General features: G+C 40.8%; 1 protein-coding gene across 1 annotated transcript in view; it reads left to right on the top strand.

Annotated features, from left to right (window-relative positions):
- Positions 1 to 4,942: 4,942 nt before the first annotated feature.
- EEFSEC (eukaryotic elongation factor, selenocysteine-tRNA specific) overlaps positions 4,943 to 22,231 on the top strand; it is a 295,418-nt gene continuing 278,129 nt past the window's right edge. The window contains exon 1 of the mRNA XM_054978534.1: positions 4,943 to 5,268. Within this exon, the coding sequence (XP_054834509.1) occupies positions 4,959 to 5,268 (310 nt within the window). The 5' untranslated portion in view covers positions 4,943 to 4,958. The remainder of the gene's footprint in view (positions 5,269 to 22,231) is intronic.

Below are 22,231 nucleotides of genomic sequence, written 5' to 3'. Positions count from 1 at the left end.
CCAAGGTTCCCGGCGCGCTTCCATAGTCCCGCCTTCTTCAGCCCCACTGGTTATCGGTGAGAAATCCTCGCTTTCTTTTGGATGAATCTGTTGTCACTCAGAAAACACGCCTTAGGCCCCGCCCCTACGATTCTACTTTGTGCACTGTGGAAAAGGTTCCGGCTTCGCCTCTTAGCTGTAGATTAAAAGTACCGAAGAGTGAACCTGGGAAAGAATCAGAAGCATTTTTAAACAGCTCATTTTTTTAAAAAAAGAATCTGTAGCAATGTTATGAATACTGTTTTAAGTTAATTTACGATTTTTATTCTGATTTATTGGAGCACTGTTTTATTTTCAGGTCATTTTAAAGAATGTTTGGGTATGTTTGTGGTATAAATTTAAAATAAGTAAATACACAGTAATTAGTGCAGTGGGAGAATTAATTTTAATTCACTCTGAGACCCATGTTTCACATATGCTTCATTAGAAGATCTATACAATATCATAATCTGAACTCTTGAGTTTGAGACTCCTGGCATTACAAAGAAAGCCTATTCAAAACAAGAACCAATACAGTTAGTCCAATAGGTTTTTCATTTTGACGTGAACAAAAGTTGGAAGTATTTCAGACCCATGCTGAGTGCACTTATTATTTGTTGGATTTGATCTTGGTTTTTTAAAAAATATATAGTTCTGTTTAGGATTGCACTGTTACACTACTACTCATCTGATGAAGGGTGTTTTAACTCACACTTTTGTTAGTCTTTAAGGTGCTACTGGTCTCCTGTTTTAGTATGGCTAATTGAAAGATGAAGTGTTTCCCCCATTGCAATACTGAATCGACTTTCCCCTTTTTCTAAGGCAAATAGGGCAGTGGCCCTTCAGATATCACACTGGGTTGCTGTTTAAGTGAATAAAAGTAGTATTTCAGCCATTCTTTGTAAGTGTAAAAAGCAGCTTAATCTAACAATATGAACCAGCTTTCTGTACAATTGAGACATTTGAGAATAAATTCCTGGGAACTCTCAGGGAGTAGACTGGGATGGAAAATTGGCCTGGGGAAATGTCCTGGTTTACTCTGGCTCTGTCCCCACAAGGGAGGTAAGAAGAGGCAGCCTGCCCTCCTCACCCAATCTCCACCCCCACCCCCCGCTTGTCAGACTGGCCCCATCTTTTCAGGCTCCCCTGTGTGGGTCTCAGATGGGCTGGGTGCTGCCTCCTCCTAGTTTGATGGGCTTCATGAAGATCAGGAGCTGCTTCCCCCGCAGCCAGATGGGCCAGGTGCTGCTTCCTTCTAGCTGGGTGGGCCTTTTAGCTGTCTGGGCACCACCTTCCACTGGATGAATGGACCTTGGGAAGACTTTGCACAGGCCGATGCCACTGTATTACCTCCCTCTTGGCTGTGCAAACCTTGGGAGAGCCTCAGATGGGCCAGATGCTGCCTCTCTCCAGTGGTACAGGCTTCACACAGGCTGGGGGCTGCCTTGTGTGGGCAGGTGCCCCTTGCCTGACCTGGCTCAGGTGTGTGTGGGGGGGCCCCATTGCCCTTCTGGGAGAAATTCCCATGGACGTAATGGCCAATCTGCTCCAGAAATTCTTATGCTTGAACTTAAACAGCCTGATGTAAACTAGCATCTGTAGCAATAATATATATATATTATATATTATATATATTTGTTCATCCCAACACTCTTCTTCCCCACTGCCCCTTCAAACAATTATCTGTGCCATTTAATCTGGGGAAAGTTAAGATAATCTTAGAAAGCAATAATAAACCATGTGTCTGCCTTTTCAACACTGTTTCTTTAGATAATGCAGAGAGACTTTAGGATCAGGCTTTTAACCAGAAAAATAATACTATTAAGAAAATCTGAATGTTGCTCCATGGGTTTAATCAACTTATTTCACCTACATTTCTTATGCCGTTCTCAAGGTCTCCTTTTTGGTACAGACGTCATGTGATACCCAAGGAGGGAGCTGGAGACTTCAGAGCTGTTTTTCCTAGACTAAACGTTTGAGGTTACAGGACATAGCCTAGTTTCACATAAGCTTCCAAATTTCAGTGGGACATACTGAACCCTGAAATTGTCAAATAGTGTATTTTTTTTGGACAGAGGAGAGTAGTGTGTGTGTGAATAGCCTTCACATTTTTAACCCATCCCAAAGGTCTGACTTCCTGCCCTCTCTCCCCTGAGTTTTTAAAAACTCTGCCAATTAATAGCAACATTTTGTGAAGGAACAGTTAGTTCAATGCATAGAAGAAGAAACTGGAGAGATGGGTGTTACCTTTAATTAACAAAGAAGGGGAAAATGTTTTTGTGCCCTTTTCTGTTTCTTTATTTATGATGTGTAAGGTTGTGTTTTTGTAACCTTAGTAATAGCAAGTCTTTTGTTTTCTTCATGTCTTTGCTGGAGGTCCCATTTGGAGAGCCCAAGAAAGTATACTAGAACTTTCTCAGCGGCTAAATAGGAATGTTAGGAGTGTAATACAGATAAGTGAACACCAAAAATACCAGAATAAAAGATGTCAATTATCAGTTTCTGTTTACCTACTCACATTTTATGTTTGTTAGGTTCCAGTCTTACTTTTGTTAACAAAGTCTAGTTTGAATTACTAAATTCTGTGGAATGAGTTCTGTACATAATAACTGTACTTATATACCACTCTTCTAGACAGATTAGCGCCCCATCCAGAGCAGTGAACAAGTTAGTGTTATTATTATTCCCACAATGTAGCTTGGGAGCTGGGGCTGAGTGGAGTGGCTTACCCAAGGCCACCTACTGAGTTCATGGCAGTAGTGGGATTCAAACCAGTTGAGTGCTGATTTACAGCCAAACCATTTAACCATTGTGCTACAGCAACTCTCATGAAATCTTGTATCCTATATACATCCTTTTGTTCATAATTGTGGCTCTCAGACATGTTTACACAACTGTTTTTAGGCGTGCAAATAACCTAACAATATTACAGAAAAAAAGATGTGGTTGCAGACACAAGGGTCAGTCTTCATTATAATATGTGAAATATTCCTTCAGTTGGTAACTATTTTTGTATGATGCAGTTCCATTGAAATTAAATGTAATGATTGTGTGACTTCATATGAACATATTGAAGTCTGGGACAGAGGCACTGACTGTCCCATTTTCCTTTAGACTAGCTTTGCCACTCTTTTGTAGTTCTTAACTCTAGACACTCCTAGAGTCAAATGCCAGGAGAGAGGGGTATTTCACGGATTGCTTCTCCTTAGCAAAATGCATTGGGTTACATACAAATTAACATTGAGATGTATTTATTTGTGGGAATGTTCAAATGCATACATATATTTGCATAGTGTAATTATGTTGTGACTATAAATGCACACTCTGTGAGAAATTTAGATGGTGTATTTGAGTTGAGTATGCAAATTGTATAATTAGAAACAGATCTAGAAGGTACACTAAGGCACACTCGTTCAACCCCCTGCACAATGCAGGAAATTCACAGCTATCCCCCCTCACCTCCACAGTGACCCCTGCTCTATGCCCAGAGAAAAGCCAAAACCCTCCAGGATCCCCAGCTTATCTGGCCTGGAGGAAAACTCCTTCCTGACCCCAAAGTGGTGATCAGCATTACCCTGAGCATGTAAGAAAGGGCCACAAGAGCCTAGCACAGGCTCAACCATGCCCTACCTCTCCCAATCTGCATACATTCAGACTGAGTCATAGAATAGAATCATCATAGCTGTCGTGGCCATCTAGCCCCTTCTTAAATACCAGCAAGGAAGGAGAGACCACCACCTCCTGAGGAAGTCTGTTCCACTGAGGAACTGTTCTGTTAGGATGTTCTTCTTAATGTTTAGCTGAAAAGTCTTTTGCTTTAATTTTAACCTGTTGTTTCTAGTCCAACCCTCTGGGGCAAAAGAAAACTTTGCTCCATCCTCTATGTGACAGCCCTTCAAATACTTGTAGAGAGCTATCACATCACCTCTCAGTCGCCTCCTCTCCAGGCCAAACATATTCAGCTCTTTCAAACTTTCCTTATCAGACTTGGTCTCCAGACCCCTTACCATCTGTGTTGCCCTCCTTTGGACATGTTCTAGCTTATCAACATCCTTCATAAACTGTGGTGCTCAAAACTGAACACAGTATTCCAAGTGAGGTCTAGCCAGAGCAGAATAAAGTGATATCATCACTTCACATGATCTGGATATTATACTTTTGCTGATACAGCCTAAAATTCCATTTGCTGTTTTAGCTGCTCCTGATTCATTTTCAGTGTCTGATCTACAAAACTCCTAGATACTTTTCACATGTACTACTGCCAAGACAAGTCTCCCCCATTCTATTGGCAGTGCTCTCCTAAGCATAATTACACCCTTCTAAATCCATTGGAGTCCGAGTGTTTAGAAGAGTGTAACTGTTTAGGATTGCATTAATCCATAAATAGCCATACAATACCTTTTACTAAGACCAACCAAAACAACACAGCACAGTGTGTCAGGCTGGATGTTAAAAACAGAAGGGGGGAAAGGGATGAGGAAAAATCAGACTACGTTTTTTAACCATGCAGATGAACAATGATGAGAACGAGAAAGCTTGCACACTGTTATGTATTGATCTTAATAAAAGGTTTTACACAGCTTTTGCAGTGTCCCAAAGAAGCAGCTATCTACATACAGTATTTTGCAGTTTCTTCATCTGTGAGCTACTCTCTCAGTACTGTGAGAAGACGCAGCAGCAGTTGATACATTAGTTGTATGAATGGGCTTTACTCGTCTTGTTTTATATATGCTTCGGTTCTAGTCAGAGGCTACGCAAAGGATTACCCAGCCGTGGCTGGCTTCTTGAGTGTCTCTTTTCCCTCACAAATCCCCTGAGGTGGGGGCGGGGGGCAGATGCGGTGGTTGCACGGAACGGCCCTAATGTAGCCTGTGTTGCCACGGGGGTGCTGTTGGGAGCCGGACCAGCTTGCGAGCGACGGGAACGGCGTCGAGGCATCCATGGCTGGTGTAAGCAGTGCTCCGCCAGTCCCAGAGGCCGGCGCTTTGCGTCGGCTCAATGTGAATGTGGGTGTCCTGGGGCACATTGACAGCGGCAAGACTGCACTCGCGCGAGCCCTCAGCACTATCGGTTCTACAGCTGCCTTCGACCGGGCCCCGCAGAGCCGAGCTCGGGGCATCACCTTGGACTTGGGCTTCTCCTGCCTGTGCACCGAGCTACCTCCGCACTTGGGACCCGGGCCTGGGCAGCTCCAGCTAACCCTGGTGGATTGCCCGGGACACGCCTCCCTTATCCGCACCATTATTGGCGGTAAGAAAGGTGGGGTGGGGGATAGGCATGGCGACAATCTCAGGAAGATTTTGTAACTTGTATTGCAGAGATAGAAGGGGAAATGCCGGACTTGTTCCCTCCTCTCCCTATTGCCTCTTGGGCTGAGTATCTGCGCAGGGTTCTACAGCGCTGTCCTAAGAACGCTTAACTTTGAAGCAAGGCCTGTTGAGTTCCATAGGATCGGGATGTACTAAAAGGAATGACAGGATTGCCCATTGAAAATAATGGAAGAGGCTGGAAGGTCCATTGGAAATAATAGGAACCAGGAATGCCAATTTACTTGCCTGGGCTCCATTGAAATATATTACAGTAAAAAAAGTTGCAAAGAAAATGTGGAATGGATTTTGCAGGAAGGTGTCTGGGCCCAGATAGACTATTCAGGGACTGGAATGACAGGTCCCAGAGTGCAATGACAGGCCCTGGGAGTAGCAGAAGCGTTCTGGGACTGGAATGACAGGCCCCTGAGTGCAATGACCGCTTCTGGGAGTTGCAGAAGTGCTCTGGGATAGGAATGACAGGACCGTGAGTGGAATGATACCCCCTAGGTGTAGCAGAAGCACTCTGGGACTGGAATGACAGAAATCTGAATGGAATGACAGCCCCTAGGTGTAGCAAAAGTGCTCTGGGACTGCAATGAACAGGCCCCAGAGTGGAATGACAGCTCGTGGGTGTAGTGGAAGTGTTCTGAGACTGGAATGACAGGCCCCAGAGTGGAATGACAGCCCCTGGGTGTTCTGGCTAGCTTACCTGCTGCAGCAGTCGTTTTGTATCTGCACCCACCATGGTGTGTCAGAATTACAAATGTGCCTGCAGGCTCCAAAAGGTTGCAAGATTGGGGACCTCTGAAATATTTATTTGTTTATTTTATTGGATTTATCGTTCGCTCCTCCTGGAAGCGGACTCAAAACATAACAACAAACAAACAACATCAATAGCATAAAACAAAATAAAAACCATCATTACAGTTTGTTAACTGTTTGTTAACTAAAGTATGAGATGGGATTTTTCACAGAGAGACTATGAAGGGGTGCTCTGGGTCAGTTGTCAATATAGTGAGCAAAAGTGAGCAAGAAACTCAGGCAAGGTGTGACATATAATGGGAACATAAAAAGTCTGGAAGGCTGCAGAATTGGACAGGGGAACAGGAAAGGGGACAAGGGCAGGATTTATGAAAAAAAACAGGAAGTGGCTGATATCAACCTTATGAAAGTGTAAGGAAACTGAGGAGCTGACAGGAAGGATAAATATACTGATGGAACTGATTTGGTGATAGCTCCACATCTTCCAGAAATATCAATTAAAACGTAAAGTATTTAATTCCACTCTACCGTTTGTGACTCCAGTTGCAGACCACTATCTCTACTCCCAGGGGCTGTCATTTCACTCTGGGGGGTGTCATTCCAGTACCCCCCAAACGTCTGCTATTCCCAGGGGCTGTCATTACACTCTGGGGCATGCCATTTCAGTCACAGAGCACTTCTGCTACTCCAAGGGGCTGTCATGGCACCCTGGGGCCAGTCATTTCAGTCAAAGAACCCATCTTACTCACAGAGGCTGTCATTCCACACAAGAGCCTGTCATTCTGGTCAGAGAACACATGTGGAACTTCCAGGGTCTGTCATTCCACTCGGAGGCCTGTTATTCTGGTCCTAGAATGCTTCTGCTACTCTCAAGGGCTGTCATTTCACCCTGGGGCCTGTCATTCCTGTCTCAGAATGCTTCTGCTACTCCCAGGAGCTGTCATTCTAGCCAGGCGCCTGTCATTCCAGTCCCAGAGTGCATCCGCTACACCCATGGGCTGTCATTCTAGTTCGAGAACAGGTCTGCTACTTCCAGGTGCTGTCATTGCAATCAGGGGTTTGTCATTCCAGTCCCAGAGTCCTTTTGATACTCCTAGGTGGCATCATTCCACTCTGGTGCCTGTCATTCGAGTCTTAGAATGCTTCTGCTACACCCAGGGGCTGGCATTGCACTCAGGGGTCTGTCATTCCATTCCCAGAGTCCTGATACTCCCAGGGTGCATCATTCCACTCAGGGACCTATCATTCTAGTCCCAGAGCCCTTCTGCTAAACCCAGGGGCTGTCATTTTACTCTGGTGACTGTCATTCCAGGGACAGAGGCCTTCTTATACTCCCAGGGGGCGCCATTCCATTCATGGGTCTGCCGTTCCAGTCCTAGAGCCCTTTTACTACACCCAGGGGCCATCATTCCAGTTCCAGAGCGCTTCTGCTACACCCAGGGGCCGTCATTCCACTCAGGGGTCTGTCATTCCTGTCCCAGAGCCCTTCTGCTTTTCCCAGGGATTGTCATTGCACTATGGGGCCTGTCATTCCAGTCCCTGGACAGTCTATTTGGGCTCAGAGGCCTTCCTGGAAAATCCATTCCACATTTTCTTTGCAACTTTTCTTTTTGCTGTAATGTATTTCAATGGAGCCTAGGCGAGTAAATTGACATTCCTGGTTCCCATTATTTCCAATGGGCCTTCCAGCCTCTTCCATTATTTCCAGAGGGCAGTCCTGTCATTCCTTTTACAACCGTTATCAATGGCTACTAGTACCAGAGGCTCTCAGTGGCTCCCTCCAGTACCAGAGGCAGTATGTCTCTTTATATCAGTTGCTGGGGAACACAGGCAGGAGGATGCTGTTATGGTCATCCTGCTTGTGGGTTTTCTAGAGGAAGCTGGTCAGCCAGTGTTTGAAATGTGCTGTTGGACTAGATGAGCTCTAGGTCTAATCCAGTGTGGCTTTTATGTTTTTAAGACCTACTCCATCGTACTTAACACAAAAACACCGTAATTGCAGTAAAAGTGACAATTTTAACTAGACTGTTTGCCTTTAAGGATTTTGCTTCATTGTTTATTTTATGGGGTTAAGGTGTGAGTTGATTTCATGTTGCCCAACACCAACGCTGAGATAAGGACCACTAAAGTAAACATTCTCTAGCACTATAAGTTGTTTCTTTTAAAAAAACATGCCTATTTACACAGTAGCTCATTTCCATACATCATTATTTAGTTTAAAATACATTGTTCAGAAGAAATAGCGCTTGCCATGTTGTTTTATTATCATTTTGAGCAAGCCTTCTGCCTCAGAGTTTAACAAAAATTAAATATTGTATTCCACCTGCTTTTAATAGCTTTGGGGTGATAGCTTGTAGAAAAAATAACAGATTTATACTTCTTATTAGAGTAATTCTTAATCACTAAAATCCAGCTTTTCTCTTTGGTAGATGATCAAGCCTGGTCTTTGGTTGGGAAAGCACCCATTGTAAAGGCCAGCTAAGCAGAATATACACCTTTTTGCTCTTGCTTTTGTTCCTAAGAGTATAGATAATATTGGTAAGAGGGTGTCCTTAGTTGATTGTGACAACAGGATTATCATTTACAGAATTGTATTATGCTCCCAACTTTTGATTGAGTTTGATCGATAGACCAATCTGGTATCCTGGATACATGCCTCAGTAACATCTTGACTAGACTACTGTAATGCATTTTACAGTGATCTCCTCTCAACATCAACTTGAAGACTTCAGTTGGTGCAGAATGCTGCAGTTCAGCTATTATTGGGAGCTAGATGGAGCATGCATATTACTCCCGTTCTTCAGTCATTCCATTGACTGCTCATCAGTCACCAGGCTCAATTATTAGCTGTCACTAACAAAGCCCTTCATGGCCTTGATCCCTCTTCTCTGCGGGACCATCTCTCACCCTGTGCTCTGCCATGGCAGCTTCGCTCATCTGAGATGGGCTGTCTGCTGGTACTCTGCTTACTCTATAGTGGCTCCCATCTTAGGGAATGGCCTGTCTGATGAGGCTACTCTCCTGGCTTTCTGTTGACTATGTAAAACTGATTTTTTCAGAAGTCTTTTCTACACCGGTAATAAGGTTGTACTGTAACAAAATGGTTCAGAAAGTTACTTGAGTAAAGATTTATTTTATTTAAAGCATTTATGTGCTTCCTTCTCACCCAAAACAAGGTCCCCAAGGTGGCAAACAACAAATATTAAAACACATAAAACATTAAAATAAAGTTTTATACACAACAAAAACATATAAACAAACAAACACAGAAGACATAAACAAACAATTAATGGTGTGGGAAAAGTAGACAGAGTACTTTTTCATTTTCTGCAATGCTTGAATTTCTTATACCCAACAAATTCTCACAATGCTTAATTAACTTATGGTGATGGTCATGATCTTAGGTTACTATAAAAGAAGATTAGACAAATTAATGAAGGATAGGTCCATATATGGCCATTTGAACAACTTAACTTTATTTTGATTTCCATCGTTCTTTTCTTTTGTAAAATAGTTTTTTTGTGGAAGACCATAAAGGAAATTGTGCCAAAGACCCAGGGGTCATTTTGTAGAAAAAGAGCTGGAGGAACACATTAGCACAACTCAATAGCATATGCCACACCCCTTGACATCAATGGATATGTGGCATTAGCATAACTGGTTTGCATATGCCACACCCCCTGACATCACCTATCCAGGCTGTTTTGGGCCCTATCCTGGCCATTCAGGGCTGAAATTGGACCCAAAATGGCAAAAAGGGGCTGAAAATGGCCAAAAAGGGGCCCAACATGGTCAGGATCGGGCCGTTGCTGAGCGGGAGAGTGATCCACCACCTGTCAGAGGCCTGATCCGGGCCGTTTCGGCCACAATCCAGGCCGAAACGGGCCCAAAATGGCCGAGAGTCAGGTGGGTGGGGCCACCTGACATATGACCTCTTTGGGGAACTACCAGAACTGCGTTCCTGCACGTTTCCTCTCAAAATGAGTCCTGCAAAGACCTATTCTCCATTGATTGTTGCTTGTGTGTTCTCTTTTTCATTCATCTAGTTTGTAGGTTTTAAGATAGACTCCTAAGAGTTGGGCTGCATTCAGGTGTTATATACAAACTTGTATCTGACATGAATGATTCCTGAATTCTTGGACTCACATATTTATTCATTTGTTATTATTATTGTTGTTGTGTAATTTATTTATTTACATTATTTATGACATACCTTTCCCACTAAGACTCAAGGTGGATTACACAGTGTAAGACCCAGAGGAGTTAGCCGTGTTAGTCTGTAGTAGTAAAATCAAAAAGAGTCCAGTAGCACCTTTAAGACTAACCAATTTTATTTTATTGTAGCATTCTCGAAAGCTTATGCTACAATAAAATAAAATTGGTTAGTCTTAAAGGTGCTACTGGACTCTTTTTGACAGTGTAAGACAATGCAGTCAAATAGCGTGAGATAGCCAACAAAAATAATGCAATAGGACTAGGAATATGAAAATTAGAAACAATGCAAAAAAAAAATCAGATGTGATATGTCATAAAAGGGTGCAAAAATGGAAATATAGAAGTAGAAAACAGTGCAGTAAGAGTAAGATAATAAATGAAAGAAGTTTGGAGCTTTCCTGACCTCCTCAAGCAGACCATTTCACGAAGTTGCATAGGGCTACAACTGAAATCTTGGAGTTAACTCCAATTTATTGATTTATCCAGATCCAAGCACCTTTATTTATTGGATGTGTTTCTTTCTAAACAGCCCTCTATTTGTTAAGGTTCCTGAACTGAGACATTACAACAAGCTGAAGTTAGATCAAAGACTTGAGAAGCTAGGAAGTCTTAAATCACAACTCCACATGTGATCGGATGGCTGAGGGGTACATGAGCTTGAGGATTTGAGGCTTGTTCACATGGTGAACAAACTGTGGATTGTTTATCATATAATAACAACTACAACAACAACATTTGATTTATATACTGCCCTTCAGGACGACTTAACACCCACTCATAGTGGTTTATAAAGTATGTTATTATTATCCCCACAACAAAACACCCTGTGAGGTGGGAGGGGCTGGGAGAGCTCCTAGAAGCTGTGACTGACCCATGGTCACCCAGCTGGCTTCAAGTGGAAGAGTGGGGAATCAAACCCAGTTCTCCAGATTAGAGTCCTGCCCTCTTAACCACTACACCAAACTGGCTCCTTTCTGAATAGAACTTTATTGTGAAAAACCTTATGATGGTTCTCACCTTATTTGCCTGCTATCCTGTTAAAGGAAGAGGAACAGTGTGAAATTAAATAGTTTCAGCATTGTGACTTGGTCAGTGAATGTGATCTTTTTTTGATTGCAGAGAATGAGCAGTGAAAAAAAAGTGAAGACTACTGCCTACTAGCAGTTGGGAGCAGTTGGGGTGTATGTGAGGACCTTGGATCTTTCCTATGCCCTCTTCCCCCAGCAGTCTTTTTTGACCTTAGGGAATTTTATTTCTGGGGTTGTGGGACCTGTGTGGAATAATCGCCTTGTGAGTTGGGAGGCTGCAGTGGGGAGATGGAAGGGAGTGGGAAGTGAAACTACCTTCTTCTCTTTTTTTCACTAGCACAGCTCTGTTGATGGAAGAAGCAGAAAGGATGATTTCATACCCTTCCCTTCCCTCTCTGCAGCCTCCAAGGAAATTACTTCCATGTATGTCCTCTTACTGTGGGAAACTGATTTCCTGGGGTCAAAATAGTGGAGGGGGACATGAGAAATATCTATGACTTTTATTTCCCTACCCTGACAGGTCCCTGGATCTAACTGGATCTTCAGTTTCATGTGTACAATGACCAACCATCTGGTTAGAGCTGTTCTGATCAACCCAGGGCTAGCTGGAGCAAATGATAAAGGAATACTGTTTCTATATTTATGTACGGACAATGAATGATATGATTTGCTTTGCAAAGTCAAGTCAGTCAGTGCTTTGCTTCTGCTCATAGTGCCCTTTCACAGTGTTTTGTCCCCCTGCTGCTCAAGCAATATCTTCCTTGGCCATGGGGCCAATCCTCTGACGTGGCCTTCTGAAGGAGGTTCAGAGGACACTCTCCCTACCTATTTGTAGGGAAGTGCGCAGGGCCATCTTTCAGTGGCTTTTTATTGAGGCTGTTTTTTGTGTCTGATGTTGAAGGCTGCATTATTCACCGTTGGCTGACTATATCTGTACTGATGGTGGTGGTCTATGTTTTTATTGTATTTTTTCTGCCTTATTGTTAATCACTTTGAATCTCTGGAGAAGGATTGGATATAAAACATTTAAATAGATTTGATAGATACTTCATGAAAAGGAGCATATAAATATCCAAATAAATATAGAGATACAATAAATATCAATTGCTGTTATGCCATTATAGGAAGATGGCCAGTTTAAGTGCGAATTTCCTTAATCAGATGTGCAACAGAGAAATAGATTACTGAGTTCCCAACAGAATGTCAAGAGTGCTTGCTACTTATGTAGAACTAAAGATCCTTGGAGTAAAAAGATTTTTGTATATTGGTGTCTAGTTACACTTATACTTTGAGAGTGAAGTTGGATTGAATTGTGTGGCTACCTTTTCTGTTTTTTTCCTACTCAAAGCAGTGATTAAAAATTCCATACTGTAAAATCATGTTGTGTCAAGTACTTCTAGAAAAGGGACTTATAAGAAGATCTATGCAAGGCTGTACGTGACCTTGTGGATACTTTTCAAGACAACACAGAGAATCTTCTTTAGGGTAAAACTTTAGGTTTAAATAAATGCAGAATATTTGAACACTAACCCAACAGAAGAGAAATGGAAGATGGAAGTAATATTTCATTCTCTGTGGCTGCATTTTTCTTATAGACTTTGCCCTTGAAAACAAAGCATATCGCACAGCAAATCAAAAGAATTTTTTACTTACATGCCAGGCATAGGGAATGCTACAGATAGTTCTACCCCTGACACTTCTGAAAGGTTGGGTGGTAAGATGAAGGTTATAGTGAAAGTTGGATTTAACCTGTTGATTTAGCTTCCTTTCTCATTGCACTTTTGTTAAATTTTTAAATATTTGGTATACTTCAGCACCAAGCCATTTGAAGTGTATTTTTTAGACCAGACAAGATGGCTGTCAAGGTAGGATTTTCAAGGCAATTCAGTTTTCATCATGCTGTATATTCCTCTTAAAAAGGCTATACCTCCAAGTAGGACCAGAGCGGTTTCTCCCAGAGTTCAGTGATAGGGGAAGCCTGCTGAGAGGTTATACAAGTTAATCTTTTGGAAGAAACTCAATCCCCATATTTTATTTTAAGGCCACTCTGCGTAGCAAAGTAGTTTAACAAGTAGCAGATTTTTTACTTGCTGATAGTTAATTTCATGCCCTACTAAGGGTCAGCATACTAATACAAAAGAACATGATTACTTCACCTTAGCCTCCCTTCCCTCCTGCCCCCCACACACATAGTACTTGCTACTGAACTGTTTATTTTAGGTTAAACTGTTTTAAAGATGCCCTTTATCTTGCTGACTTTGTATTAACTGAGAGAGCTTCTGTAAGAGTATTTTCAAAATATATATTGTCTGTTGTTCTTTATGGTAGCACAAAGGCCAGGGAAAGTCTCTGAGAATTTAGTTTGAAAAGTATTGCTTGACCCAGATTGTTTAAACCTGTGGGAGGAACTTAGATGAAGCCGTAGTGTTGGAAGCTGTAGCTTTGTAATTCCTTGCACTTGTCTGAACCTTTGACCTTTTTACTTTTGACCGGAGCTTCATTGTCACCCTTTGTCCCTGCATTTCTTTTCAAAGACGGCTGCTTACAAGTGTCTGTTTCCACTTTGCTGCTGTGTTCTTTTAAGGAAGGGTATCAATTCATACCTGATACATTGAAGGGGCCAAGACTTTTGAACTCTTGCAAGGGCGGGATGAGGTGGGGGAGGAAAGGTAATTGAATATAGTAAAAGTAGGTTTTTCTGATGCAGAAGAATATAATGAAAATCTTGGAAGATCAAGAGAATTGTGGGGTGCTTATTATGGCTCAAAAGCTGTTCTGATTTAGATTATTTGTAAGATTATGATAGCAAAGTTATCATTGTTTTTTCTAAATGCTTGTGTTCAGCTCTGTCATCATTCTTTCAAATTAAACATTCATCAGTTAGTATATCAGTCCATCAAGTGTTAGAAGTGATTAAATCATTTCTCCCTCTGCCCCAAATAAAACAAGGCAAGAATTTATCAAAGAACCTGTTCTTGCCTGAAGTACCACTATGTTGTTTAATCTCAGATTTAGGTTGTGTTTTCGTGCTTTCATTGCAGGCTAAATTTCAACAGATTACCAAGAGTATCCTGTGCACTTGCGTGAATGTCGCATACCTGCATAGGAAAATATTCTCCTTCAAAGCCAAAATTTAATTGTTTTAAAAAGGTCTTCTGATGTGCCCTCTAACATTTGCAACAGTTTTACGGAGATTGCTTGAAATGATACTGATTTTTATAACATTGACTTGGGAGGTTGAGACTAGACTACTGTAACACACTTTACATTGGTCTCCAGTCAACTTTACATTGGTCTCCAGTCGACTGCTGAGTCATTACTGGAAGCTAGGTGGATCATGCCTGTTACTCCCATTCTCCAGTCACTGCATGGGCTGTCTATCAGTTCCCGGTCTCAATTTAAGGCGCTGGCTATCACATACAAAGCCCTTCATGGTCTTGGTTGCTCTTACCTATTGGACCACCTCTCCTTCTGTGCTCCACTACAATAGCTTTGCTCATCTGAGCAGGGCCTTCATCAGGTGATAGCCTGGAAACAGGAAAGATCAACAGCTGCCCATATGCATTTCCCCCCACTTGGCTCCCATCTTATGGAATGGCTTGCCTGGTGAGGCCAGGAAGTCTCCCACTGTCTGGGCTTTCTGCTGTGTAAAACTGAATTATTCAAGGGGACTTTTCTATACAGATAATAAGGCTGTACTGCAACAAAACGGTTCTGAAAGTCACTTGGATTAAGGTTTAGGGACTGTGGTCTATTCTACTGTGTATAGTTTGTACTGTCTATTGCTGTACATTAAATACTCCTGTCCTGTGAAAATTTTGCATCATTTTTAATATGTCATGTTAATCCTATTGCACTGTTTATTGGATGTCCCATTTTGTTGATTGTATTGACTTACTCTGTGTAATGTGCCTTGATTCCCAGTGAGAAAAGTAGACTGTAAACAATGTAAATAAATAAAAAAAAATATGTGTACAGAATCTGTTGGATACATTTCTGACTTTGAATTTAGGACCAGACTGATTCTTTAGCTTTCTGTTACAAAGTGGTATGTAGCCATATTGTGCAGGAAACATGTGCGTGTGTGTGTGGGTGCTTTTACTTATAAATTCCTCCATCTGCCCATCCAAGGTGCTTTGTTCTTAGATATGTATTTGATGACTCAGATGGGGAAGACTGGCTTGGAAGATGGCAGGGGGAAAGTTGTGGCTGGGGGAAGGGGGAAGGAACTCCTTGTTAGTTTCCCCCACCACGTGAGTCTTGCCAAACTTCAGTAATGCAACTGAGAAAAAAGCACCCCTGGTTTCCCAGGCCATGTTTATTGCTAAATAGTTTTTGTCCTTGCAGTGACAAAATGAGGCTGGTTGCTCTAATGCTGTGCACACTTGCATGGAAGTAAGTTCCATTGATCTTTGGGGCTTCCTTCTGAGCAGGCACCATGAGTATTACACATACTGTAAACTGGCTGTTGCTTGAACACTTGCTTTTTGTATTGTATTCTGCATTTATTGGCTCTTCTATTGCATTGAAGCCTGTTTATGATTTGTTTGGGCATTGTTTTCAACTCTGTATTGGATTTCTGCTTGCTTTCAAATTTCTGTGGTCTATATCCTGTTGCATTATTTATTGAATACCCCTGCTATTGATCTCATTGACTGGCACTGTGTAATCCACCTTGAGGCTCAATGAAAAAGGCGGACTATAAATAATGTAAATAATAAATAAATAAAGAAGGCATAGATACAAACAGAGCAGGACCTAAATCTGTTGCTTGTATTAGAAAATCTGTTTTTAAAAGTAGGAAACAAAATTTCTCTGCTGGATATTCTAGTGCACAAGAGGGCAGTGTTTGCTTACAAAGTAGGATCTTTATGATAAATGTGTCGGGTAACAGGTCATTGCATTTGAATTGGAAGAAAATAAAGAGTAGTGTCTGCGTAGCCTGAAGTTCATACCTGAACTCCACTTCTTCACCACACTGAAGATTTCGTTTTAAAGAGAAAGTGGAGGACACTTTGTCTGGTGAATTTCCATTTTAAAGAATACTATTAGCTTTACCTCTTGATTTCAGGCACCTCTCTTTTAAGAGAAAAAAAGGGTATTGCATTTCATTAAAATGATATTATTAACTATTTAAGAAGTATCAAATGTTTCTCCATTAGGAAGAGCAGTTGGCTGCCCTTCTTACTTTATCAGTTAATTTGTGAATGATGTCTGAGTTGTGGAAGTTTATTATTAACACATACATTATATTAATTCATACACTGTTGCATTAGGGAGCATCTCCCTATAGTTATAATATAGAAAAACAGAGAAAATAAGGTATAGTAGCTGCATGCTGACACCCCTTCCAATTCCTTATTTTGTCTGGGTCAAAAGGATTATGTTTTTGGCATTAAGGCCTCCAAGCTACGGAAGAAATCTGGAGTGCTGGCCTTATAGTGTAAAGCAACCTCGGATTGTAACTACTTAAACTCTGTGCTTCTTGAATATAGGGTTTTTAAGTGTATTTTTGAACTTTATGTCTTTCAGAGCAGCTCTTATGATCTTAAAATTCACATTCCCCTCCTAATGTAGGAAACTTGTATTCTTTTGCTCCTCTGGAATGAATTACTATTCTAACAGGAAGTAGAGAAAAAGGAAAGATACTTGTAATAAAAAAATTATTTCATTCTCTGATCATTCTGACTGTCATGGTAGGAATACAGTCCATTTGTTCAGACAAAAAATGTAAGAGCTCTTATGCCTGAGAATTACTTGATTTCCATGAAACCTTAAAGGCAAATATGCATGTGTAATATAATTGATATTTATGATTATATAGTTTCTTAAAGCTTTAGCAGCTGCATTAGGACCAACTGAAAGCCATAAAGTAGCAAGCTGGCCTTTGGGCACCTTCCTCAGGCTGTATATTAAACAAAAAAAATTGAGATGAGAAAAAGGAAAAAAGTATTGCTGGTAAAAAGCATGGTAGAGGTCTTCTGCAGCAGTCTAACGATGGAGGTCAGGAAGTTCTTGCTAAGTTAATTAGGGCTGTGGACAGAAAACCTCAGGTTGCACTAAGCTATGCCTTATATAGTACTACAGGATTTTTAAAAGTGTAAATCAAGTAGGAATGTGATACACAATACTCTCCAGATTTCTATGCCATATAAGAGTACACTATATTTTTCCTTGTTACTAAAGAAGCATTTGGTGGCACATTTTTTCTTAACTAGATTTTGTATACCTCTTGTTATATCAGGCCTTAGTAGTCTTTCCTTTTAGTCTCTTCTTATCTAGAACTCATTCTAATTTTTATTGCCTTCTGTATATCTTTTAGTTCTATTGCACTGTTGTTGTCAGAACAAATGCACAAAAATGCCAGTTTTCCTCTGAATTTGGAGGATGTGACTATTTCCTTTTAGTTTGCTAGAAACAGTGTGGGGCAACCTAGTGAGTAAGGGCTACAGCTTCTTGGTGGTAATTTTCAGCAGGCCTTGGGTTGCGTAGCATCCCATAATGGAGCAAAATTGAGTGAGATTCCTGCAGTGAAAGACAAGAACAGCCCACAGGATAGATATGATGGCAAAGATACTGTGCATTCTGTGAGAAAATATTCTCTGTGCTATCTGGAAATTTCAGATTAAATAGCCATTTGGAAGTGCTATTCCTTTTAAACTGTTTGCTTCTCTAAGCATTACAGGCAGAGTAAATACTAATAATTCCTGTTCCCCATATTCTTATCAGTACTTCTACCAAAATGTTCTTGCTCAGCCTATCTAATCTCTTCAAGTGAACATCAAATGATTAGTGCCAGCTCCCAATTTGAATTATGATTTCTGTTTCAAGCCAAGCTGATTAGTTCCATGTTAGATTGTAATTATCAGTATTACCAGCATCAGGCATGGTTGCATCCAGGCATAAATTTGTGTGTGTCAAATGTGAGTGTACGCATACAATAGGAAAGGATGGGCAGAAAATAATGGTTGGAGATATATTTAGATATTATTAAATTGTTTAATATTGGAGGTTGTTGCTGTTAATGTGAACTACAGGTTTTCAGTTAGTAAATACCTTTAATTTCCTTTCCGAATGAGTTGTTTCATTTTCACTTTAGTGGTTTCTCAGATGCAGTCCTTGAATTTGGTCAATGTCTTGGGAAAGTTTGAGAAGTGAATCTCCTAAAGGATAATAATATCTATGATGTCCCAAAGTAGTCAGTTTTCATTCCCACATCTTCGTTCAGGTTTTTTCCTCTTCTGGATTTAATAGGAGATCTTTTCATTTATGTTTTATAAGAGATAGGCGTATAATTGGGTCTCCTTTTACTGATGAAAACATACAGGAGTTACCCAATATCTTTTTACCCTTAGTTTCAACACATTCACTGGAAGTAAATTGCATCAATAATATCTTCATTAATATATTCAGTACTGCCTTGCTGGTGAGGCAGAATATATGGCGGGCCTTGAACAAAAAATGGAGAGTTTTGCTGTGCTTGGTGCCTCGCTTATGTGCAAATTAACAAACTACTGTTCTACAACCTGTACTTATGTCTTCAGTCAGTTTTTATAAGAATGAGAATTTAGCATATGTTTTATAAACTTGAAGAGAGATGGCTCAGTTTTTCTTACAAGTCACCTGTGTTATCTAGATAACAAATGTAGAAGCATGGAGGCAGACAGGCTAGTTAGTTTTGTGAATTTAGTTACTTATAAGGCTATACTAGTGCATGTTACACCATATGGATATATGAGAAGATAAACGTTGTTTCTGCATAGTTACCATATTATAGGACTTTGAGAACCTTGTGCATGAAATATTTTAAACAATGTTGCTAATAAACATAGAATATCAGAGATATGGATAGAAAGAAAGACAACTTTTCCAGTAACGTTTTTGCTCTTTTTATAATTCTTAAAAAAAATTATTTATTTATTTATAATAACTATTTTCTTCATGCTGTTCTGGGCAGCATTTTAAAGAAAGAGAAATGAAGATTCCCCCCCCCCCTTTACCTTTGAGTCCTAGAAGGTAGGGGTAATACAGATTTCTTTTATTTGGCTGCTGTTTTTCTTGGAAGACAAGGCAGAGCCTCTAGCAGAACAGTGTTATTGCTGGGGCTTAGTCCTCCCCACTGTCTGAAATTTTGACTCCATTGAGAGAGCCCCACAACCATTGGAAGGTCCATAGCCTGTGACTAAATCTCATGCTTGGGTGCAATTTTAATGACGGTAATTGTTTCCTCTTTTCAAGTCTGTGGTCCCTTCATCAAAGACCAATACGGAAATTATGTATTTCTGTTGTAAAGTGGGCGGTCACAATTACCTGAACCTGTGGTTGACTTTGGGGGATTCTGAGGGGTGTTGGGACAGCGGTTATCCACTCTGACATTCTAGTATGTGAAATGATTTAAAGTGTGGCTTTTAAAGAAGCGTGTAACTACTGCTAGTATGCCTCAGTCTGCTACGGCGCTTGCATGCTGCTGTTGTCATATTTTGACTACTATTGGAGAAGGGTCATTTGTAAAGGAGTAAAAGGGTGTGTGCCACTGGTTTGGGTTGCTGTGGACAATGGAAGAGTCATTGCGTAAGAGTCTGTAATCGTGTTCATCTATGAATTGTTATGGTAAAGCATCCATAGGATCTAGAATGTGATAAATGTAGTGACTGAATAACTGGTGGAGTATCTTTGTATTAGGTGCGAGTGTTCCTTGTGTCCAGGGGCTAGGTATAAACTATGCCATATGGATTGATATTATATAGTTTGCGTTCAAGCCAGATTTTCTTTTTGTTGTACTCCCTCTCACACACACACAGGGTACAGAACACATTCCTCACAGGTGCAGATTGTGCAAATCTACCCCAGTCTGGATTACGTTGCATGAATAGTACTCTTTTAAAGCTTGTGTGTAAGTTTATAAGGTGTGAAAGAAGAAATATTTATGTATGTCTTTGAAACTATAAATCAAGTAACTTTTGTCTTTGGAAGAAGTTTAATAATAATCTAGGCCACAGTCCAGCCCAGAATTAAACATGTGTGAGTCCACTGAAAGCAATAATTTTTTTTAGTGTGATTAACTTGGATTGGATTGTGGCTATAATATTCAATGTTGATAAAACACCTACAGCAGTAAGGCTTTCTATAAAAATAAAATGAAGTAAGTATACCTACTTCCAATGCAGATGTGTCAAATGAGGACAGCAACGTGCACCTTTTATTTATGTATATATGGCATGTTTCCCCATTATCCCACACCGGCTCAAAGTGCCAAGGGGGTGGCAACGTATGACTTACCATTCGTGGCTGTCGTACGGCTAAGTGTGTTGGGTTGGGGAAAGCAATGGTGAACTACCCTGTAAAAACTTCACTGCGAGACTCTGCGGATCTCTCTTGATGCGCTATAGGACAGAAAGGCCTGGAGGGGGACGATCTACGGAGTAGCCGAGGGTCGTTCGCAACTGTGTGGTTTGGATCGGATCAGATATGGCATGTTTAGATCACATTTTCTGCCAAAATGGCATTTGAAACAACATGTGATAAAAATGATGAAATAATAATAAATTGTATCTTATATTCAGGCTGTCAAGCTATGGTCAGAAAGTTTCAGAAGTTGTGATGGGAACGAATAGTTCTTCAGAAATGGCTGTTCTCTAATTTCAGGCTGGTATGTTTAGAGTTCTCTGCAGTAACTGATACAAAAAAGTGCAATATTCTGTGGAGAAATCCAGAGTTTTAATTGTCTGAGTAACTCTTGAACCACACATGCTGTGCTATTTTGTCATACTAATTAGCTCTGCCCTGTTAAGTCAGTGGGAGAGGTGAAGGCTCTCAGCTTTCACAGGAGGTGCTTTCCTATTTCCAGCGATGTGATGTGGATGATACTTTTATCTTGACACATGCATACTGAGTCTGCCAATTTGATCTTACACTAGTACTGAGTGTGATCCTCAAACCTCTTATTCTTCCTTGTTCCCATTAAGGGCATTGGGAATGTTGCAAATTGAATAACTTGTTGATTGTAGCCTGTAGCTTTGGATATTTATAAACTGAATTCCAAAGTATGAGCTTGTACTGAAAATTCACTTCAGAGAGAAAATGAGTAGGCACTTGGTTATGGCAGCATAATGAAATAATTCACATTTTAAAAAGCTATTTCCACGTGCCTTCTGTGGCTATGTTGTCATGAGGAGAGTGTGCAGTGAAACACATTCCATATTGTTATTGGATCAAGGATGTGGTTTCCAAGCCCAGCCTGGCAACCAGTGGGAGATGGTGGGGATATGGGGGTGGGGGCGGGAAATCAGCAATGGTATGACATCATTTCCAGGGGAAACCTGGAAGGGATATCACATCTACGAATTGCCAGAAACTCCATGGTAAAACTAATTAATAGTAAGCATGTTAGTTTGGGGAATTTGGTATTTTAGCACATTTTTCTGTAAGCACTATAAAATTTAATGGCTATTCTTTCCTCTATGAGAAAGTTATACGAAGCTTATAGGAAAAATTAAGTGTTTTGGCAAAGAGAACTTATGGCAGACATCCATTTAACTTGATTGCAAAAAGACCACCAGTGCCTAAAACTTGGTCAAAGAGTGTTCTGAAAGTTGTAATATTAGTGTGTATTCTATCACTACACAGTTTTCTTGTGTTCCTCTTTGTTCTTGCAGCCCATTATGATACCTATAAAAGATCATTCCTAGGGTGTAAGCTGGTGGGAGCTGAAGTGAGGGAGGACAAGGGAATGAAATCACTCCTTCCTGTTTTGGAAGAGCAACGAGAAAAGGGATTGACTTCAACACCTTGTCCCTCCTCACTTGAGCCTACTGACACCCACAGCTATTTCTGTGGATGGATTCCATGACCCCAGGAATGATTTTTCAAGGGCCTGGAAGGGGCTTCAGGAGCTTAGAA

The sequence above is a fragment of the Eublepharis macularius genome, chromosome 4 (genome assembly GCF_028583425.1).
Source record: "Eublepharis macularius isolate TG4126 chromosome 4, MPM_Emac_v1.0, whole genome shotgun sequence".
Classification (NCBI taxonomy): Eukaryota; Metazoa; Chordata; class Lepidosauria; order Squamata; family Eublepharidae; genus Eublepharis; species Eublepharis macularius.
Note: the sequence above shows the minus strand (reverse complement) of the source record. Positions and strands in the feature narration are given on the sequence as shown.